At 39.6% G+C, this 20,922-nt stretch overlaps 1 protein-coding gene across 1 annotated transcript in view; it reads right to left on the bottom strand.

Moving 5' to 3' along the window:
• Positions 1 to 15,859: 15,859 nt before the first annotated feature.
• Vps41 (VPS41 subunit of HOPS complex) overlaps positions 15,860 to 20,922 on the bottom strand; it is a 162,324-nt gene continuing 157,261 nt past the window's right edge. Inside the window, exons 26-29 of the mRNA XM_074065353.1 lie at positions 19,504 to 19,603; positions 19,377 to 19,421; positions 17,882 to 17,961; positions 15,860 to 16,845 (exon numbers count right to left, since the gene is read on the bottom strand). Of these exons, the coding sequence (XP_073921454.1) occupies positions 16,765 to 16,845; positions 17,882 to 17,961; positions 19,377 to 19,421; positions 19,504 to 19,603 (306 nt within the window). The 3' untranslated portion in view covers positions 15,860 to 16,764. The remainder of the gene's footprint in view (positions 16,846 to 17,881; positions 17,962 to 19,376; positions 19,422 to 19,503; positions 19,604 to 20,922) is intronic.

Below are 20,922 nucleotides of genomic sequence, written 5' to 3' on the forward strand. Positions count from 1 at the left end.
AGTCACTGAGACAAGGACTTTCCACAGGCAAGCATCGAGACCTTAAAAAAAATTCTTTTCAGCAATCCCAACACACAGCACAGGTTGAAGCCAGAAAGCACCTGAAACAACTCCTGGTCTCTAGAACAGTTGTAGCAGACTGCAAGTCATGAGGGCCGCCATGGAGCACATGACCAGGTGTGGCACAGGCCTGTGCTGGAAAGTGTTCTCACCATTTGATCCTTCGAATTACTCAGGAGTCAGAATGTATATTCTAACATCATGCGCAAGGATATTCATTCACTATGGCACTGGTGAAGGATGTCATACGATAGGCCTATACGCATCTTAAAAAATGTAGATTCTTTAAATAAATGGAAAATAATTAGAATGTGGTTTTGAAAAATAATGTAATATGTATAATATGACCCAATTTAAATTATTAGATAATGAATGCATAATACATACAAAAGTCAATTACTCCAGCTTTTTCTTATGTAAATATGTAGTTGTAAATATAAGTGTATAATTATATATATACATATACTTTCTCTCTTCCCCTTCTTACACAATGATACTCTACAAAATACATTATTGCATACTTTTCATGTAAATTCAGAGAAGTAATTGTGCGTCAGTCTATTGGAATTTAGACAGCCATGTGCTATTTCTCTCATGGAACAACTGCTTACTGCACCACTGCCCTGTAGGACAACCATGGGTTCTCCGACGTTTTGGTAGTATAAAAATGCTGTAAGAACTTTAATGTTATTTTGAATGTGTGCATTGGTAATTTTGATGTGCAAGAATGATTTGCCCTCCATTCAGAGTCACATCTAGCTCTTCTGCTCCCAAGTCTGTGAAGGTGTGAGAATGTTTGCTAATGTGACAGATGAAGATAAGATGTCACTGTGTTCTTCACTTGCTCTTCTATAATTATGAGTGGAGACAAAGATCTCTTCATGTGTGTCAGGTCTATTTATATTTTAGCAGTTTTTATTCCTGTCCCTTGAACATTTTTATGTGAGTAATGAAGAACAAGTATACCATTTGTTTGCTACATGTCTCTGCATTTCTGCAGTAAGATACAAAACAAAATATTCAACGTATAACAAGTAGGTAAAAAATAAAAGACTTGTTTAATGAATCTTTTTGAAATGAAAAAGCTAATTTTCTTGAATGAGTCCATACAATATACAAAATGTTAGAATTAAAACAAAGTTGTATATAACATTGGGAAAGATTTTGTTTGCTTGTGTGTTTATACTCAGCTCAAGTTTCTGTGAAATAAGTTTATTGGAAACCATGCAAAGATTCCCATTTGGAAATAAAGTTTGACCAGCCAAAACTAAATTTCATTTATTCCCATGATTCCTGTAAGCTGATCCGATTTATTGAAGCCACATTCCTGGCCCGTTTAGAGATGTGGAGCCATCTCTGCATTAGGGAAGGTCAGACAGCAAGACAGGAAACGGTCCATCACCCAGAGCTTTGTGGGGCTGGTAACACGAGTCAGGGTGCTCGGCAATGTCTCCTGTGGTTTCTAAACTCTTAGCGCCTTCATCTTCAGTTGCTTCTCCATACGGATGCTGTGGAGAGGGGCTGTGGCATTGTGGGTGCTGCGGATGCTGCTGCTGACAGTGCTCATCTGCCATGACCTTGACTGCCCCAGAGTCCATCCGCCTCTGCCCTGCCTTCCAAAGACTCACAGTCCCACAGCTCCTGCTTCCTTCTGTGGCCTAAATATTGCTGCTAGGATTCACCTGCTGTATGAGGCTGACATGACTTCGTTGGATGATGGGAAGGGATTTAACAATGGGTTCCTCCTTGGAGCACTCAGGGGAGAGCAGCTCTCATATCGTAGCTCAAAACTCTTGAGAGCAGCCCAGCCTGTGCTGGCTGTAGAGTGTCTGGGTCCACACTGGCGGGAGGGGAGGGAAGTCTGAGTCAGGCTCTCACTTTTAGGTATGACACCTTGGACTACTTCCTGACCTACCTTGTGGGTGACGTGAAGGTAACAGCAGTCCATGTACTCACAGGATCACTGTTCTGAAAACAGAATTAGGATAGTGCCTGAAATTAATATGGTGTCATGTGTATATGGTTATCAGTGTCCTCATGGGTTGGGGAGTCCCCCTGTCTAGTTCCTCTAAAATACTTTCTCCATAGCAGATAGTGATCTTTCCAGAGCACAATTAGTGTTTGATCATGTTATCCCCTGCCTGACACTCCTCAGTGATTTTTTTTTTTTAAACCAAAGTCCATATTGCCTCAGCTGGCCTGTTATGTTCTTAATGACTTGACCCCCTCTTCTTTTTGAGGCAGGCTGATCTGGAACTTGGGAGGCAGAAGGCTGCATCAGCCTCCCAAGTGCTGGGATTACAGGTGTGAACCACCATGCCCAGTATAACTTAACCCTTTTACTTGTCTCACTTCATATTTTACACTTCTTTAATGTGCAGACATCTTTCTCTCTCACATAAGCTGCTCCTTATAGTGTAGTTGGTCACTTCCACTCCTTTGGTCTGGTAGAGAATAGGCAATTGAGTATTTGCTAAATGAAGGAATGAATAAATGTCTAATTTATAGGTATCTTTTCACACTGGCTCAGGAAGTTTTGCCCAACCTAATCTGGGTTTTAACTTGCTTATGTGCACCGACAGCACGTGACCATTACCTGTTTGGTGATGGTCTGATTATTTAACTATTCTCTCTTAGCCCCACATCTACCCTTATGGACTTAATTCTGTTAGACCTAGAAGTCTGCAAGCTCCATTCCTTAGACTCCCTTACCAGCCACATTCTTATTACATAAAAATACTTAGAAGATCAGAACACAGGAAGAAGAGAAAATCTTTCAATATTTGGCTCAAAACAGTGTGGCAGCTGCTGGCAGCCACTCCTGTTTTCTGGGGTGGCCTGTGATTCAACAGGGGTAACAGGCTGGGGTGCCGACAGACACCAGTCATTACCCTTCAGGTCTTCTGTCACTGGTCATGGCAGCACCACTTCAGCACACCCAGAACTGACTCCAAGTGTCTCAGAGCAAAATGACAGGGTGTCTAACTCATGGGCCCTCCCAGCAACCCTACCTGTTTCTCACGTTTGGGCCTCGCCCCTTCTTCCTGTTGCCTTCTCCTGTCTCCTTTATTCTTTCTTTTGTTCTTTTAGCTTTAAGAGGATATTTGTCATGACTTCCTGCCTTCTTTTCTCTGGTTGAAATATGTTATGAGGCTTTCTCCATCTCACTTGTTCCTGTCTGAGAGAAACTACTTAGTTTCTTCAAGGAAGGGACTGTCTTACTCATCTTTTTATCTGACTGGCCAGGACAGTACACAGAACACAGCAATCTTATAAATGAAAGGATGTAGAGATGTTAGAATAACTTTGGGGATTCTTTCTGTTTGGTAACTAGTTCTTCATGGGTTAAATATACTAAAATCTATTCACCTTAACTCCTCCTTCCTATTCCTGCCTCCTTCTCATTCTTGGAATGTGGTTTAGATGGGAGTCAGTGGCTCTGGGTATATGTTTATGAACCAAGCTAGGCCAATCACAGTTAATGTAAGGAATCTTCTGGAACCATTGTCAAAGGGGCTCTTTTTCCTCTGAGCTGTGCCTCAAATGGGCTATAAATGCATTTCTAGGAAAAGTTTTTGCCCAAGTCTCTTGAGGCCAATGTGTCTTTTCCATTCAGGAGCTCTACTGTTTGTTACTGAAAGAAAAAACCAGGTTTCCATTATTTTTGTGGCCACAAAGAAAAATTATATTCATAAAATCTTAGTTGTGGATACTGCTAGTGACCAGGCTGCTGAAGTTATTAAAGTCATTTTTCTATATTAAATGAATATAAGAAATTGTAGGCACTTTGGGAAGTAACTACAATCTAGTAAGTTTCCAGTACACTTGAAGTAGTATCCTAACTATGTATTAAGGGTGCAACCTTGAATATAGGGTCATCTAAAGGTTATGTAGCAGAGAATCAAAGCTATTTCAGACAGGACTGAGGTGGCTATTGAGGTGGAAAAAAGAAATTAAGGTAAAAAGCAAGCAGTAATTTAGGTCCTTTGTGGGTCTTCTACACTGTGCATCAACCAAAATGGCCCCCAGTGGGAAAATGCCAATTTTGTGAGCACTTTTTGGATGATCATGAGGTCAAATCTTTCTTTTACTGTCTGGCTCTACTCCTGGATTTGGTTAGCAAAGTGAAAATTCTAGAAAGAACCAGCCCTTAGCAAAGTTCTGACAACTGCTTTCGAGAGCATTTAAATTAATGAGTAGGAATTGAGAACTTAAGATGTGCGAAGAACTTTATTAGGAGCTACAGCACAAAACACTCTCTGCTTTTATTCTTCATTTTGTTCCTTTGGCAGGATGGGATGTTTAAAGATATAGTATGAAAATTTAAGGAACTAGAGGTGTAAAAAAGTCACATGGACTGGCTTATGAGTCCTACTCTGCCACTTTCCAGCTTGGGCAAGTCATTTTGCCTTTTGGGTTCGTAGTTTCCATCTTTGTAAAATGAGAGTAATAGTATTTATCTCACAGAATTATTACAACAATTCCATGAGACAATTAAGCACCTGAGAGACAGATGTAACTGTGAAGGCATTGGAACTCAGGATGGCGGTGGGCCTTCAATAAAGATCCATCTAAAAGCAGGCAGAACATAACCAGCTGTAGCAGCACTGATGCCAGCCATCAGAATGTTTAAGATTTGAAAATGAGGGACAGACACACACATGCACACACACACACACACGCGCACGCACACACACACACACACACACACAGCCTTTGTTAGCAGACACTTTCATAACTGTGATACACTACACCAGAGACATATGCAAAGTGCTCAAAGAGCCCAGAAAGGGGAGGAAAAAATTCCGACTTATAAATCTAGAAAAGTCAGATATTCCTGAAAATGGCAGTTTAAGAGAAACGAGCTCCTTTAAAGTGCTCTGTCATTAGAATCACAGCTCACGAAATACACAGGAAACTCCTTGACCTTCTGATTTAACACCAACAGTTCATCCTTCTCTCCCTTCCGTGATGATGACAATACTAAACTTGGAAGAGAACAGAGAGGAAGGGGAGACTGAATGAAGGCTGGCCTGAGGTTAAGCTTTTACAGGGACTCAGATTATTATCTTGCCTTTAGCTATTGGGTTTGGATCTGAGTAGACTAGGGCTAAGGTGGAGCTTATTCCACCATTATTCCCCTAGTCACTGGACATGTATTTGAGTGTCCTTTACATATATTTCCTCCGCACTGGGAATAGACAGAATTAATGATACTCCTTGCTGTCTGGAAAATAATAATCTATAGTTAATAAATTTTTAAAATAAATTTCAATAAATTTAATAAATTTTTCCAAAGGTTCAAAAGTCTTTGGAGAAGTCTGGGTTGCTATGGAGACTCTTAATAGGGAAGCTAGGTTTATTTGGAAAGGCAAAGATGGCAACACTGGGGAGGCAATGTTTAAGCTGCAGGATGTGGAGGAATTAGCTAGAAAGCACAGAGAGTATTTCCCCTGTCCTACTTGTTACCACTTCTCCCCTCAATACTAGTAAGGAGAGCCCCAACTCTGGCCCTACTTATGGAGAAGAGTGACCCCACTCTTTAGTTTACACTATTCACACTGAGAAATATATATTTAAGACTACAGCATAAAGCTCAAATATTGATGAATTGCCTGCCATCCTTGCCAAATTCCCGGCAACCACTGGTTCTCTCAGACCCATCCATTCATTTCTCTGGGCTCTGCATAGAAAGCCAGTCATAGGAGCCCACTTGTTTTTCAGGTTGTACGAGGGTCTCTTTTTCAGTTAGTCAGAGGCCTGGAGTCACTACAGTTCCTGGAGTGGAGATCCAGGTACATCATATCAGTTATCTTTGGGTCACGTTAAGGAAATACCCAACACAGGGGTACTTATGGAATAAAGAAAGGTTTATTTTGCCTCATGTTTCTGGAGGTTCAAGTCCAAGGTTGGGTGGCCATAAACTCTGGTGAGGTTGCTGAAGTATGTGGTGGAGAAAACTGATCATATCTCAAACCAGAATACACAAAGGGATGGAGAGAGAAAGACGGGGTCCCACAATCACCTATGGGAACATGACAGCAATTACCTAAAGACCACCCACTACTTCTCACCTCATTAAAGGTCCCACCACCTTTCAACAGTACCACCCTGAGGACCAAGCCTTTAGGGGACACTATCTATAGTCAAACCATAGCTTCTTGCAATTCCATTTTGACTAAGCTTAGTTTTAGTTGTGTTGCTGTCACTTACAAGCAAGAGTCCTAAAGCAATCATGTAGTTGAATGAATGCATGGGCACATATTATTTTCAGAGTATAAATTTTGAACCTAATCTTAGTGTAACCATTTTAAACAACTGAAACACAAAAGAATCTTAAGGAACCTATCTATTTTAGATGAACTTCAAATTAGGGTAAACATCATCTAATTTTTTTAACTAAGTTATTAAAAGTATTGTAGATATTTGGAATTAGAAATTATATTCTTGAATCTTTTCATGTTGTTTATATAAAAAGTTAGTCCTGGTTATGATCTCTAGCACACATTTTGGAGGAGAAGACTGGCATGACAGAATCAGAGAGAAAACAAAAGTAATGCATGGAGAAGGATGAAAACATATAGCATTTTGAAAACAGATCCAACATGTGAGTGGGCTCAGGTGGTACCTGAGGTGTAAGAAGTTCAGGCATGGTCCTTTGGGCAAAGAGTAGCAGTTCACTCCTGAGCAGTCCAGTGACAGAATAAGGAATTAGCATGTTGTGTTACTTTCTGAGGCTACCATAATAGAATACCACAAACTAGATGGCTTAAATGGTATGAATGTATATTCATATTCATTCATAGAAGTCTTGGACTTCTAGCCTTCAGAATGGTGACTATTATTTTTATGGGTTTGATTTCTTCTGAGGTCATTACCTTGGTTTGCAGATGACTGTCTTCTTAGCACATCCTCATAAAGCCTTTTCTGCATCCAAACTTACTCTTCTTATAAGAGGACCAGTTATATCAGTGTAGGGCCCACACCTGACCTCAATTTACCTTGTTTATTTAAAAGTCTGATCTCCAAATATAGTCCCATTCTGAGGTACTGCCATTAGGACGCAATTCAGCTAAAAACACATATGGAAACACACTAATTCTCAGTTTTCTTTCAGAAAACTACTCATTTTTCTTTGGGAAAACATTTTAAAAACAACATAAAAGAGTTATTGGCAACTCTGCAAGAACTAGCATTATTTTGAGTTGAAGAATATGCATTAATCTAGGCAAAAAGAAAAGGAAGCTACAAAGTGGTCAGATGGGAGAGGAAGGGGAAGGATAGGAAAAATGACCTTCTACAGTGGCAGTGAATTAATAAGCTGGCCAGCGATGTGGGTATTCAGACACACAATAGATGGGCATAGGAGCTGAGCACAAAAATAACAGAAACTGATTAATTGTGTTGGTTCTGATTAGGTTTACTGTTTCCAGAGGGATTTAGACATGATTAGAATGGAAAGGGGACTTTGAGGCCAACTACTTTTTTAGGCAGCTCAGAGATCAGTCCACAACAGCCTGAGAGGTGGTTACCAACCTTGGCTTGAGCCAGCCTCTCTTTTACTGGGGTCCAGAACCATGGGGGCTCACTCATCTCTAGGTGGACATGTCCAGATGTTAGAGAATACTCTCATGTTGAGCCTGTACCGTCCTTGCTACTTGCACTGATTCATCTTAGCCGCTAGACTTCTGAACAACATGAAGCTACCTTCCCTTTCCTCTTTTATGCATAATGCTTCTAAACTTCACATAGTTAAAATGCCCCTCAATCCACGACTTTTAAATATTGTACTATACATTTTCTTCATTTGTTTCTTAAATGGTATGATTTCAAATTCTATACTATCTACTCCTATTTTGTCAAAATCTGTTTTAAAAATGCCCTAACCATAAACAAAGCATAGAGAATGGAGAATGCCATTTCCTGTAAATAGGAAAGATAACCTATTAAAATGTTACTGATGGTCCATATTTGTGGTCAACTAACAGTAACCAGCTAATGTTTATTAATCATTTATATTTTTTATCTACTGCTGTGTGACAAATTATGCCAAAACTTACTGGTTTAAAATAGCAAACATTATCTTACATGGCTCCTGAGAATCAGGAATCCTGATAGTCCTTATGAATTTGCAGTCAAGCTGTTGGTTGCAACTGCAGACTCTGAAGATTTGACTGCAACTGGAGGATTACTTCCTAGATCAGGATCCAGCTGTAGAGGGGGCTTCAGTTCCTCACCAATGGGCCTCTCCATTCATGACCTGGCTTCCTCTAGTGTCTTTTTATTACCTAATCTTGGGAATAATGTAATTATTCGGCAATGTCCTATTGGTCACAGATCAACAGTGGTAGAGGTGGGAAGACCAGGACCCTCTCACATGCAGATATTAAGTCTTTGCTACATCCTACTTACAATTCCTGTTCTAGTAAGCTAAGCATTTTCCTGGCACCACTTTGCTTAATGTTATCAACATCTTCCCAAGTAGGTACTACTAAGTCACTGTCACCCCATTTTACACTTAGGGCAAAGGATGCCAAGAAAGGGCAAATAATATCCAAATTGCTGCTTAGTAAATGTCAAAGCAGACATAATACTGAGGTGCAATTTCAGAACAAAATGTTTTCTTATGCAAGGCTCCTCCTTGTTTGGATTATTAACCCATTTTCCACTAACACATTCTCATACAAATAATTTTTTGAGTATAATTTGAGAATTTTGCATTATACCTCTGTTACATTATTAAACATAAGGTAATTTTCACTTTTCATTCTAATATTTGTGAGTTTCTTTCACCCATACTTATGTCATCTACAAATATTTCTATTTGTATACAGGACAGACACAATGTAACCAATCATGAAGATTGGACAGAATACTGGACATGAAGATTAGACAGATGTGTCTGTAAAACAGGATCCACATTACAATCAGAACAAGTCTAATGACAAAATGCATATAGTTTTTGAACTAAAGTTACTTTAAAAACCAAAGCTTAAATTTGCATGTTATGGCCAAATTTTGTCAATATACATGTAGATGTGTAATTTGATGTAGCTGTCACCTAATCCTTCCAAGTTCACATAAAACTGGATCAAGGATTTTATCTATTTCCTTTGGAAAGACTGGTCTCTTGATACTCCTGAAAATTCCAGTTTTTAAAAAAGTTAGTTATTATAATTAACACATATTAATTGTACAAATTAACAGGTTTCATGATAGCATTCCATACATGCATATATTGAGCTTTGATCTTGTCTACCCTCCCCTCTCCTACCTCTCTACTCCACCCCTTTCTCCTTACTTTGAGCCTCTCCCAATCTCTAATAATCCCTTCTCTATGTTGAGTCATCTTTTTTACCTTAGTTTCCATATTTGACAAAAAAAAGTGATACTTATCTGTCTGGCTTATTTCACCTAAGGATCTCTGGCTCTTTCTTTTTTCCTGCAAATGACATGATTGTGATGGCTGAATAAAACTCTATGGTGTATATACATCGCTTTTTCTTTATCCTTTTATCATGGACACTGAGGCTGGTTCCGTAACTTGGCTATTATGAATGGTGCTGTAATAAAAATGGATATGCAGGTCTCTCTTCTGTATGCTGACTTTGTTTCAGATATATACCCAGGAGTTGTACAGCAGGATCATGGGAAAGTTCTATTTGTAGATTTTTGAGGAATCTCCATACTCATTTCCATAGTGGATGCACTAACTTACACCCCCACGAAGAGTGCCTAAGGGTTGCTTTTCCCTCTTTCCAGTATTTGTTTTGTGTTTCCTTGATGATAGCCATTCTGACTGGGATGCAGTAGAATCACAGTGTAGTTTTGATTTGCATTCCCCTGATGGCTAGAGATGAACATTTTCATGTATTTATTAGCTATTCGTACTTACTCATTCCTGAAGTGTCTTCTCAGATCATCTGCTCCTATTAATTGGACTATTTGTTGTCATTAAGATGTTTGACTTTTTATTCTGAATACAAATTCTCTGTCCAATGAACAGTTGGCAAAGATTTTTTTCCCATTCTGCAGGTTGTCTCCTCACTTTGTTGTGCCGAAGCTTTTCAATATGATGTAATACTCTAGGGTTTTTATATTCTTGCTGTAGCACTGTGGCTCTCAGCACCTGTTCCCACTTAGCTCCAGCTCCTTCTACTGTTCACTTCTCTCTGACCTTCAAGATTCAGGAGGTGGAACAAAGCTCCTCAGTTCTAAAAATTACTCAGACATGACACTATTTTTATACTAGAGCTTACTGGGTATTTGCTGGAGATGGAAGGGCTTAGCATCAATGAAATATTCATCTTTATTTTCTTAAAACATCTTTTAATCACCCAGGTTGGATGGTTGACTCTTCCTAAAGCCCTCAGCTCTCAATTTGCAGAAGATCAACTCTAAGCCACCATAGAGCTCTGGACAAACTTTTGCTCATTCAAAGTCTCAGTAATTTCTTCTACTTAGCAGCCCAGAATCTGCAGATGGTTTGATGTTTCAGTTTCTCCTCTCCTTCAGATTCCATTAGTGTAGCATGTGTGCACTCTACAGCACTTCTAGTAATACAATTTTTCATTTAAGAAAAATTTTAATTGCTGTCCCCTCTCCTTTCCTTGGCCCTTACTGTTTTTGCAACTTGGACAAATTATGATTTCAATGCTACCACCTTCTTATCATGCACTCAAAACCAGTTAACTTCATAAACACTCTGGCTAATGGACTAAAGAAGCACCTTGACTCTCCTTCCCTAGAATGAGTTCCTTTTCAAACAGCCTGGGAAGCTAAGCAAGAGCCATTATCCCAGACTGTTCTGTGCCATATCCTGAATCCCAAGAGACCCAGCCATGTTTGTTTACTGTAAGAGTCATAAATTTCTCAAGATATACCTGGAGTACCTTTTTTTTTTTTTTTGATGGTACTAGGGTTTGGACTCAGGGCCTCTCCCTTGCTAAGTAGGCACATTACCATTTAAGGCATACCCCTAATCATTTTGCCTTAGTTATTTTTAAATAGGGTCTTGTATATTTGCCTAGGCCAGTTTCAATGGTGATCCTACTGTTTACTCTTCCTGTATAGATGGATGACAGAGGGACACTACCACACCCATCATCCCACTGGTTGAGATGGGGATCTGGCTATCTTTTAGCCCGGGTTGTCCTCAAATCACAGTCCTCCCAATCTCTGTCTCCAGAGTGTCTAGGATTAGAGGCAATTGCAATCGGGTCCTGGCCCTGGAATCCTGTTTATACACATCACTAGAAATTTTGGAGAAAAATTGAAATGACATGCAAATTTATATTTTAGACAAAATGAAGATAAATTTTTACATTTGAAAGGAAGAAATAGGCAACATAATTGTGCAAGTTCATGGAGAGCTGTCATAGTTTTCTATGGGTACTGACTAAACAGCAATAGTCAAGTGGATTAACAGAGGAAACTGGGTCATTTATTGTCTTTATTCCTTTCAATTAAGTATATTTTCATGGAATCTTTCAACACTGAAATTATAATTTAAATAAACAAATGAAAGAATATAGAGACTTGTTCAAAAGACATGTCATTATAATATTGTTTTACGTTTTTAAAATTTATAGCTACATTCAATGAATTCCAGTGGGCTTCAGTGAGTTTATTTCCTTTTTGGTTTTTATTAAGAAACCCTACTAGAATTGTGGATAGTTTTAGAAGCTAGAGAAATGGTTATCTTTTTTATTATCTTCACTGTTAGTGATTTTTATGTAATGTTTCAGTGATGTTAAATAAAAAAAGGGTGGGGGGTGGGGAGAGGAAGCAAGACTTTCCTCCTTCCTGGTACTGTTACCTGAAAAATAGTGCTGATAAATACCTCAGTTTTTGCTTCTGGCAGAAGATTTCAAGCAAGTTGAGAAGATTAGTAAAAGCAATAGTCAAGTTTATTGGGAAAAGAATATACTTTCAACAGACTGAAAGTATGTTGCCTCTAGAGGGAGAATGACAAGCCAGGTTTTAAGGTTGGAATATTTATTGGGGAAGTTTTAGCTTTGAGTCCTTTTGGTCCCTGGTGTGATTTCATAGGTTTGCATCAGTGTCTTGGTAAATTAGAGATTACCTGTATAAACTACCTGCTCTAATTGATGGTGTCTCTTGGAAATTACTAGCCTATGTTCTATCAGATGTCAAGGAGGCAGCATCTTTGTTTTGTTAAGTTTATCTTTGTAAACTCCCAGCCATAGGATGTTTAAGATGTAGATTACTCTTGAATAAAGAGAGGACTAAGCTTTTAGGTGAAAAATGTATCAAAAAGCATATCAAACCATCCTGTGATAACCTCTGGGCTTGATCTTAATGGCGATTAGTGGAGTTGAGAAGTTCAATTACAATGATTTTTTTCTTTCTTCCTGCTTACGTCTAGTTGCTATCCATCAGTTTGACATATATACTATCTCTTAGTAGGCAGAAATGACAGTTAGTTTTGCCTTTAAGTGTATAATTTTCTTCAATCTTTTACATGTGGTGTGGCACCAATAGTGTAAGAGATGCTCAAAGTGCTTTTGCCAAAAAGCACTGACTCTTTGAGTCCACAATTAACTAAAAACAGGAGAAGCTTGTCATCCCTGACTCCATCTTGTATCTGCCTTTGCTCTAAGTCATTCTCTTTCTAGTCACTTTGCAATCACCTTGATTTTAGAAAAGACAGATAACATCTTCATGACAAGGGACAGAAACTATACCTAATAGTAGACCTTCCTTTGGATGGACCACCTGCCTGGCTCCAGGTAACAACTCCAGAATCTCTCCCAGAACCCTTGGACTGAGATGATGGTCAACCAGAACACACCTGTGACTGGGACTGTTTAACTATGCATACCTTTGTCCCCTACCCCCAATTCTTTTGTCTACTTATACTTATAGCTCATGTCTATATCCCGAAGATGGCTGAAGATGAGCTGAGTGCTTAATCTGCCTCTTTCCATGGCATGTAATAAATCCTTCTCTGCCTTTACCATGCTTCTTTATTAGGCATTTAGTGGGGAATGGCCCGACCTGGCATGTGGAATCTTAGGAGTTTGAGCTTTGGGTCCAAAACTCTGGTTCCAATAGTACTGTGAGTCATATGAAGGTGGCTTCTCAGGTTGCCAGGGAGTACTGGCTTCACACATTGGTATGGATTAATTTTTCACAGTGGCCCCTCACATTCTGTTTGGGATCACAAATTAACTGATCACTGTAGTAAAGATGAGTTAGGGGATTTTGAAAATTTATCATTCACATGTCAATGTTAAAGCCAAAGGAAAGACGGAGGCTATTTGGAATAATTAGGGAAAAAATCTGGATTAATTTTAGAAAAAATGTTTTAGTTTAATCCATTTGCATCAACTGATCTGTGGTGATCTGACCTATTCTGACATTCATAGTATCTGGATTTAAGGTCTTTACCAACATGTTTTGAGAGTGAAGAAAAAGGTTCACTTTTAGAAAGCCAGCGAATGGAAACTTTGGAAAGTGGATGTTACACTTGTCTCCATCAGGCATCAAGGAAGACAAATCATAGTAAAGAGAGTGGAACAGGTCCTGTGTGTGTGTGTGGGGGGGGGTGGTAATGGTGGGAGGGAGGAGGAGGTGGGGAAATGGTGAAGGAGGGTGAGTATGGTGCAAGCACTGTGTGTGTATATATGTATATAAATGTAAAAATGATACCTGTTGAAATGATTCCAGGAATGGGAGGAGAGGAGGGGGATAAAGAAGAATGGTGGAGGGGTGAACTCAAGTATGATATATTTGATAGAAGAACTTTTGTAAGTGCCACAATGTACCCCTACCCAGCACAACGATAAAAAAAAAAAAAGAGTACTAGAGTAGGTTAGTATGATTAAAGTATATTACATGCATGTATGGAAAAATTAAGATGAAATTCTTCAGTTTTTACAATTAATACATGCTAATAAAGTTATTTTTTACAAAGTAAAAAAAACATGATAAAGAGGGGAAAGGAGAAGTGGATGTTAAAAAGTAATAGAAGGGGTAAATTTGATCAAAGTATATTATATGCATGTATGGAAATATGACAATGAAACACCTTTGTACAATAAATATACACTAACCAAATTTTTTTTAAATATTAGGGGTGTATGGTGACAGAGAAAGAGTTAAGTAACGGGAGCAGGGTTAATTTGATTGAAGCACAATAAATACATGCCTGAAGTACCAAGGTAAAACTCTCTTGAACTATCAATATATACTTCAAAAATATAAATGAAGGGCAGAGTGTAAAACAGGTCTTTGCTGGGAATGGGTGCCAGTGGAAGGAAGGTGGGCATAAGGAAAGGGTGAATGAGGGTGACTATCGTGGATGTATTTCACATGTGAATATATGTGAAAATAGAAGAATGAAACCTGTTGAAATTGTTCTAAGAAGGGTGGGGAAGGAGGAAGAAGGATGGAGGGGGTAAATTTAACTAAGATATATTGGAAGCACATATGTAAATGTCACAAGCATCCCCCTGTGCAACTATTATATACTAATATAATTTAAAAAGTTATTGAGCACTCAAAAAAGTTTCAAGGATGAGCATCAAATAGTAGAGAATTCTTCTGGCCAAAAATAAAACTGCTATCACAAAATATCTTTGAACTTGGCAGTTTCACACTCAGAGAACAGTTTTCTATATGGAGAGCACCTGAAATATGCATTTTGCAACTGTGTTTCTCATTGCCACTACAACTGGAATAGGTTTGCTTCTGACCTACATTTTAAATTGGGTTAGTCACACATGAAAAAATAGTTAATCAACTAGCATTTTGATTATTTTGTCAGATGTCCCTTAGTACAAATGTCCAATATAGTTTATATACAAAAGGAAAATCATTTCAGGGAGAGAGTTGGTGGGTTTTTAAAAAAAATTAACAATGAGATCTATCTTGTTCATGAATTTCCTAATGTGTTATTTCTGAAATGGGGGGGATGAACATATTTATCACTTAAAAATGAAGAATGTTTATTTCTTCCTTTTCTGTACCCAGGGCTTTATGTTCAAATGTGACTTATAATTCACCCCTGAAACAAAATGACTTATTGAAATTAGTAAATCCTATTGATAGTTTTATAACAGAACATTTTTGGAAATGAACCTGCTCAAGCCATAAAGGATATAAACTGAAGCTGAACCTTTACATTAAATCAATAATGTGGAGAACAACAAAAAGTTGGGCTTATTTACAAGTTTGTTAAAGACAAAATTTTCTGATAAAAACTAAAACCTAGGAGTATAGCAGAAACAATACTAGTCTTGGAATGAGGTCATATGAGGGGGCTGAGGAGTGCATTCAATAATAACAGAGAAACATCCAGTCCTAAAATATTTATCATTAACAAATCTGCTATCTGCTAGAGAATTTTAATTTCCTTATGAAGAGGTGGCCCATGCCTTTCCTCTGAATTTGGCCTGTGGATTTCTGAAGGGGACAGGGAGCCCTGATTTGAGGTCAGGCAGCCACCTCTGTGACCATGACTACATCTCTGCACTTAGGTTTCTTCTTCTGCAAACCCATGGGCATACCATCTTCCTCCTGGGGATATGCTGAGTTAGATGAGCATGGGGATGGCTGAGTGGTGGCTGAGTGAAGGCTGGGTGTCTGCAGGTGCTCAGGACTCATCAGCATCCCATTTTCCCACCAAAGGACAGCAGCAGAGGGCTGCTCTCATTTCTGTTTATGGAACCAATGACAGGAACAATGAGTTTCTCATACTGTTACACCCATTAGAGGATGGCAATGTGTCCACAAAACTAGTCAACAACTGTAAGACATGGTGATTCATTTGAGCTCCTTTCATTATATGCTTTATTCTATAATGAGGCTCTGCAAAGGCAAAAAGGAACAACCTCTACCCAGTCTCTGATATTAAGCCATCCCATTTCTCTTGAGAATCCCCCTCAGGTTTGACAAGATAGCTTTCCTCCCTACTTGCAAAACCTAAACTCAATGTCTCAGATACTAAGGAGCTGAAACTCTCTTCTATTCTTTAAGGGAGTACTAGACTTCTTAATGACAATTGTTCATTCCAGTAAATGTCTATCAAATGAGAAGAGCAAACATTTATTCTGCCAACAAATACAGAGTGCCTGACAAGGCCAGATACTCTTCCAGTCAGAATGCACAGAGCAATGGGGTTAATAAATACAAAGTCACAGGACATTGGCTGCTAATGCTATTCCCAGATGTCACTGAATGAATGACAACTTATACAGCATTTCATTAAATGCCATATATAAAAAAAAGCCAAGCCCAGAATGGCAGAATCATTGCAGCAGAGCATGGGAGAACAAGATCCAAGCTGTGACAGGGCTTACTGGATAACTATATTTGGTGACATTCTCAGAGAGCTAGGATAATTCTCAGCAGTATACTTCATGGTTGAATGGCTTTACTAAGGTCTAAAAAATTCATTTCTAAATCTGAGACATGTTTTCATTTGCTAAAAAAAAGGGATGAGCCAAACAAATAAAGGATGAAATACTGACTCTGAACTCGAACAGTTCAAGACATACGAAAAGCCCCATCTTCTTTATTACCAGCAAGGAGAAACCTCTGGGAGGCAGGCAGAGACGGAGAAACTGATCTGAGTACAACATAACTGTGAACAAGTCTCTTTACAACACTGGTGTCAACAGATGCTTTTGTGGTTGCAAGAACAGAGAGGTAAGGGAGAGACTGGTGAGCTGCATCCCGCTATTTCTTCATCTCCAGAATTGCACTTCCTGGTCCTCGATTCTTAGCACTGCAGATGTTGCAGTACTGTGAAGGAGAGTTCTGCAAACGTTATTAAAAAACACAGATTAAAAATACATTCTCTCACTACTTTCACATTCAGAAGTATTATGGTAGCATTAGTTGAGGGGGTGGGGAGCTTCAAAGTAATGAAATGTCATTCTTTTTTTCTGGAGGTTATTTTTGATTCACATAGGATTCAGTCTAGTGTTACCCTGGAACTCAAGGGACACAGCAGAAACAGTGTACTGTGGCCTGGGGGACCGTGACTTGACACTAAATGATAAGAGCATAGCGATACACAAGTAAGGAGCTTTTGCAGCCTGATATAAAATGATATCATTTTATATACTGTATAGCACTATAGTTCAACAGTCATCGATTCCACCTGATGAATTTGCTTAACTGGGCTTGCTTTTACTATAGTATGCTTCACCCACTTCAAATCATTTGTAGATTACTTACAATACCTGATACAATATAAACACTTGTTACACTAATAATAATACTTATGTTATTTAGTGAATAATGACAAGAAAAAAATAGCCTGTATATAGTCAGCTCAGACAGTTTTGGCCCCCAATTGTTTTTTCGGGGGAGTGCATACTGGAGTTTTGAACCCAGGGTCTCACATTTGTTAGGCTGGTACTCTACAACTTGAGCCATGTCTTCAGTATTATTATTATTATTTAATTTTTTGCTTTATTTTTTAGATAGGGTCTTGTGCTTTTGGCCTGGGGTTCCCCTCAGACTGCAACCCACCACCTCTGCTTCCCAGATAGCTGGGATTACAGACCCACCATACCTGGCTTGGTTTTTGAGATGCAGTTTCACCAACTTTTTGCCTGGGCTGGCCTCAAACCATGATCTCCAGAGCTCTGCCTCCCATCCACAGATATTTTTGATTTGAGGTTGGATGACTCCATGGGTGCAGAACCCATAGATACAGAGGGAGTGATTGTATATTACAGTTCTAAAACCCCATACAGTCATAAAAATGACTGGTGTTAATTCTGAGCACCTCCCTCTGGCTGCATCCATTTTTCTTTAGCTGACAGGTACTGCAGTGCCAACTCACCATACTGGGTACGGGCAGGCACTCCTTGTGGAACATGTGCCGGCAGTGGAAGACCACCACGCTGAAGGGCTTAGCTGCATCTGGGGAGGGTTGGGAGAAGAAGAAAGGAGAGACACTCAGTATAACAAGCAGACCAGGAAACTGTGAAGCCATTCCTGATAAAGTACAGCTGTGGTTTAATTGTTCACCCTTTAAGGATGGCCATCTCACAGAAGCATTCCTGAGGGGTGGAGTGAACAAACACAAGGCTGGTACTGTAATTGTGCTGCTTGAATTGTGATTCATAGGTTACTTGCTTGAACTCTGTGTCAGTTACCAAAGACAATAAAAGCGGACAATTTCACAGCAAATACAGCAATATCTATTTTCAAAACCTAGAATGAGTATGTGCATGTGCTTATGTGGGCTGCAATCCAGCCACATCTAATCTTTACAGACCACATTCTGAAGTCCAGTCTGTGGCTTATAAAAATGCTTTCCCAGGTCTTCACTGATGTCCCAGGCAACTTGGGTCAGAGCCCAGGCTGTGGCCCTGCGTTTCACTTCTTAGACAGGTCCCCTCATTCAATGTGCGGCCGCCTCGGTTCTGGTACAAGGTGAACTGCTCAGAGTTGCACAGTGTTCCTTTCTGTTGAAACACTATGAAAGCTCATTTCTTTCCCTGCGTGCACTATGGTGTTAATAGAGGCATTTAAAAACTCAAATCTGCTTCGTGTAGAAAAGAACCTAAGTGGAAGGACTCCTAATACCACTGCCCAGTAAACAGCCCTTAATGTTATGTAAACATGAGGTCAGGGGAGTCTACCCATACTGAATTTGTATTTAGAAAGCATTTTTAGTGAAGTGACTACTATGCTTTCATTTCTATTGTCATGTTCCGTGAGTTTCCTCTTCTCATGTCCTAATGATCCTTAAGTAAGGGGCTTATTATTGTTCCCCCGTGGCAAGAAATAGAAGTAAACAACAACGTATCATTTAGTCACAGTCCTATTAGATACTGCGTACTATGCTTCCACTGAGCTGCCAGACAACCTGGGTGGCTAGAACTACACAGCCGAGAAGATTCCTATAAAGTTTCCCTAGATATCCACACAATTCTTCCCCCTTGGAATGTAAACACAGGGATGGTAAGTTTTCTTTGGTTTTGTTTTACTGTAGAAGAGTGGTTCTCCAAGAGCGGCTCTTAAGCAGCATTGACATGACCTGAGAGCTGGCAGAAAGGCACATTCTCAGGCTGTCTCCTGGCCCCTGAGTGGGGCCTGCACTGTGGGCTTCACAAGGCTCCAGGAGATGCCGATGAATTCTGGAGCATAAGTCTTGGCTCTGCAGATCGCAGCAGCATTACTGAGCTGAGCATATGGGGACGTGGGCTGAAATCCTCCCCTAAACTGGATGGTGTAATTTTTTTAGATAGTAAGTAGCTAATTTCAAAATCTCAATCCCACTCGTCATTCATACAGACTTGGGAAATTCATTTTCCCCCCAAGCACCTTACCTGTAGGAAGGACAGGGGCAAGGCATGATTCACAGATATTTTCCTCTGTAAGAAAGCACACACTCTGATTAAGCTCTGCTTCTATCCTCTCCACCTCTTCTTGTAATATTATTTTAATTTTACCCACCATCAACCAGAACACCTTTCATTTGAGTTCGGTGCATTTTCTTCAGTAATGACAAAGAGTCAGCTACAAGAATCTTCTTGCAGCCTTCACGAAGCAGAATCTAATACACACATTTAAAAATAAAACCATTTTAAATAGACCCAAACATTGGGGGGTGGGGTATCTTATACAGGAATAAGAAAATTGGTGTGCTTGAAATACTTCAAAGAGGTACTTACTGGTTCCTTTGCCCTCAGTACCTACCCTCTTCCCTCCAAACCACTGCCAGACAGACTTTGCAGCAATGATGCTGTCATTACTCTGCAATTTATTTAGTGTTTAGGACCATACAGTGGCTTCTTGTAGTACTTATAAAATCAAGTACAAATTTCAAAGTCTGACAAAGACCCTATGCTAATGAATCATATTCTTACCTAGGCCTTCTCCACGCAGGCTCTCTCTGGCACTTTAGTCCCTACATGATGCACTCAGTCTAACCTCCACATCCTTGTCCAGGCAGGGTGTGACAAAATCAGCCATTTATGTCATAAATCCATCTATTCATTGCACAGATAGGTACTGGGTCCCTGTCGCATACAAGGCACTGGGTATAGATGACAAGCAAACGGAGCACGTAACTTGAAGGGGCTGTGGGTCACTGCAAGTGCTTCTGGAAGAGCTACACTTGGCTTTCTTCAGTGATGTCACTCCCAGCTCTAAATCTGGGTGGGCGCTTTGCTTCCAAAGGTTTAGTCATACCTTCAGAAGGGGAAGTAAGGGAGCAGCCAATTGTGGTCCTCTGTGGCAGTCATCTACAACAGCCCTGCTCCCCTACAAATCCCTAAGGGTACTGGCTTTGGGTGAATCCAGCCAGAGACTGTCCTTAGTTATATCAAAGAAAATATTCAGGAATCAGAACTGATATCTGGATTACAGTTCTGTACCTGCCATTTCTATATTGAGCAATAAATTACATGATTAAGTATCTTTACATTTGTTGAGAAATTATGAAGTTCCTTACTTCTTCCTCCCCTTCTTTCCTTCTCAATGAGAGGGTCAGGCTGGCCTGAAATTGGTGATCCTCCTGCCTCATCCTTCTGAGTGCTGGGATTATAGGCCTGTGTAACCACACTCAGCTTTGAACTTTCAAAATTCTACTAGAAATGGGTTTTTTGGATTCATTTAATAAAGACATTCAGATTTTAACAGAAGCTCACACCTACAGTACTAACTACTTGGAAGGCAGAGATCATGAGAACTGTGGTCCAAGGCTAGCTCAGAGAAAAAGTTACTGAGACCCCATCTCAATGAAGAAGCTGGGTGTGGTAGAGCATACCTTTGGTCCCAGCTACAATGGAGGCATGGATAGAGGATTGCAATCTGAGGCTGGCTTGGGCCAAAAAAGTACATGACACCATATGAAAAATAATTAAAAGCAAA

The sequence above is a fragment of the Castor canadensis genome, chromosome 2, assembly GCF_047511655.1.
Source record: "Castor canadensis chromosome 2, mCasCan1.hap1v2, whole genome shotgun sequence".
In the NCBI taxonomy this organism is placed as follows: Eukaryota; Metazoa; Chordata; class Mammalia; order Rodentia; family Castoridae; genus Castor; species Castor canadensis.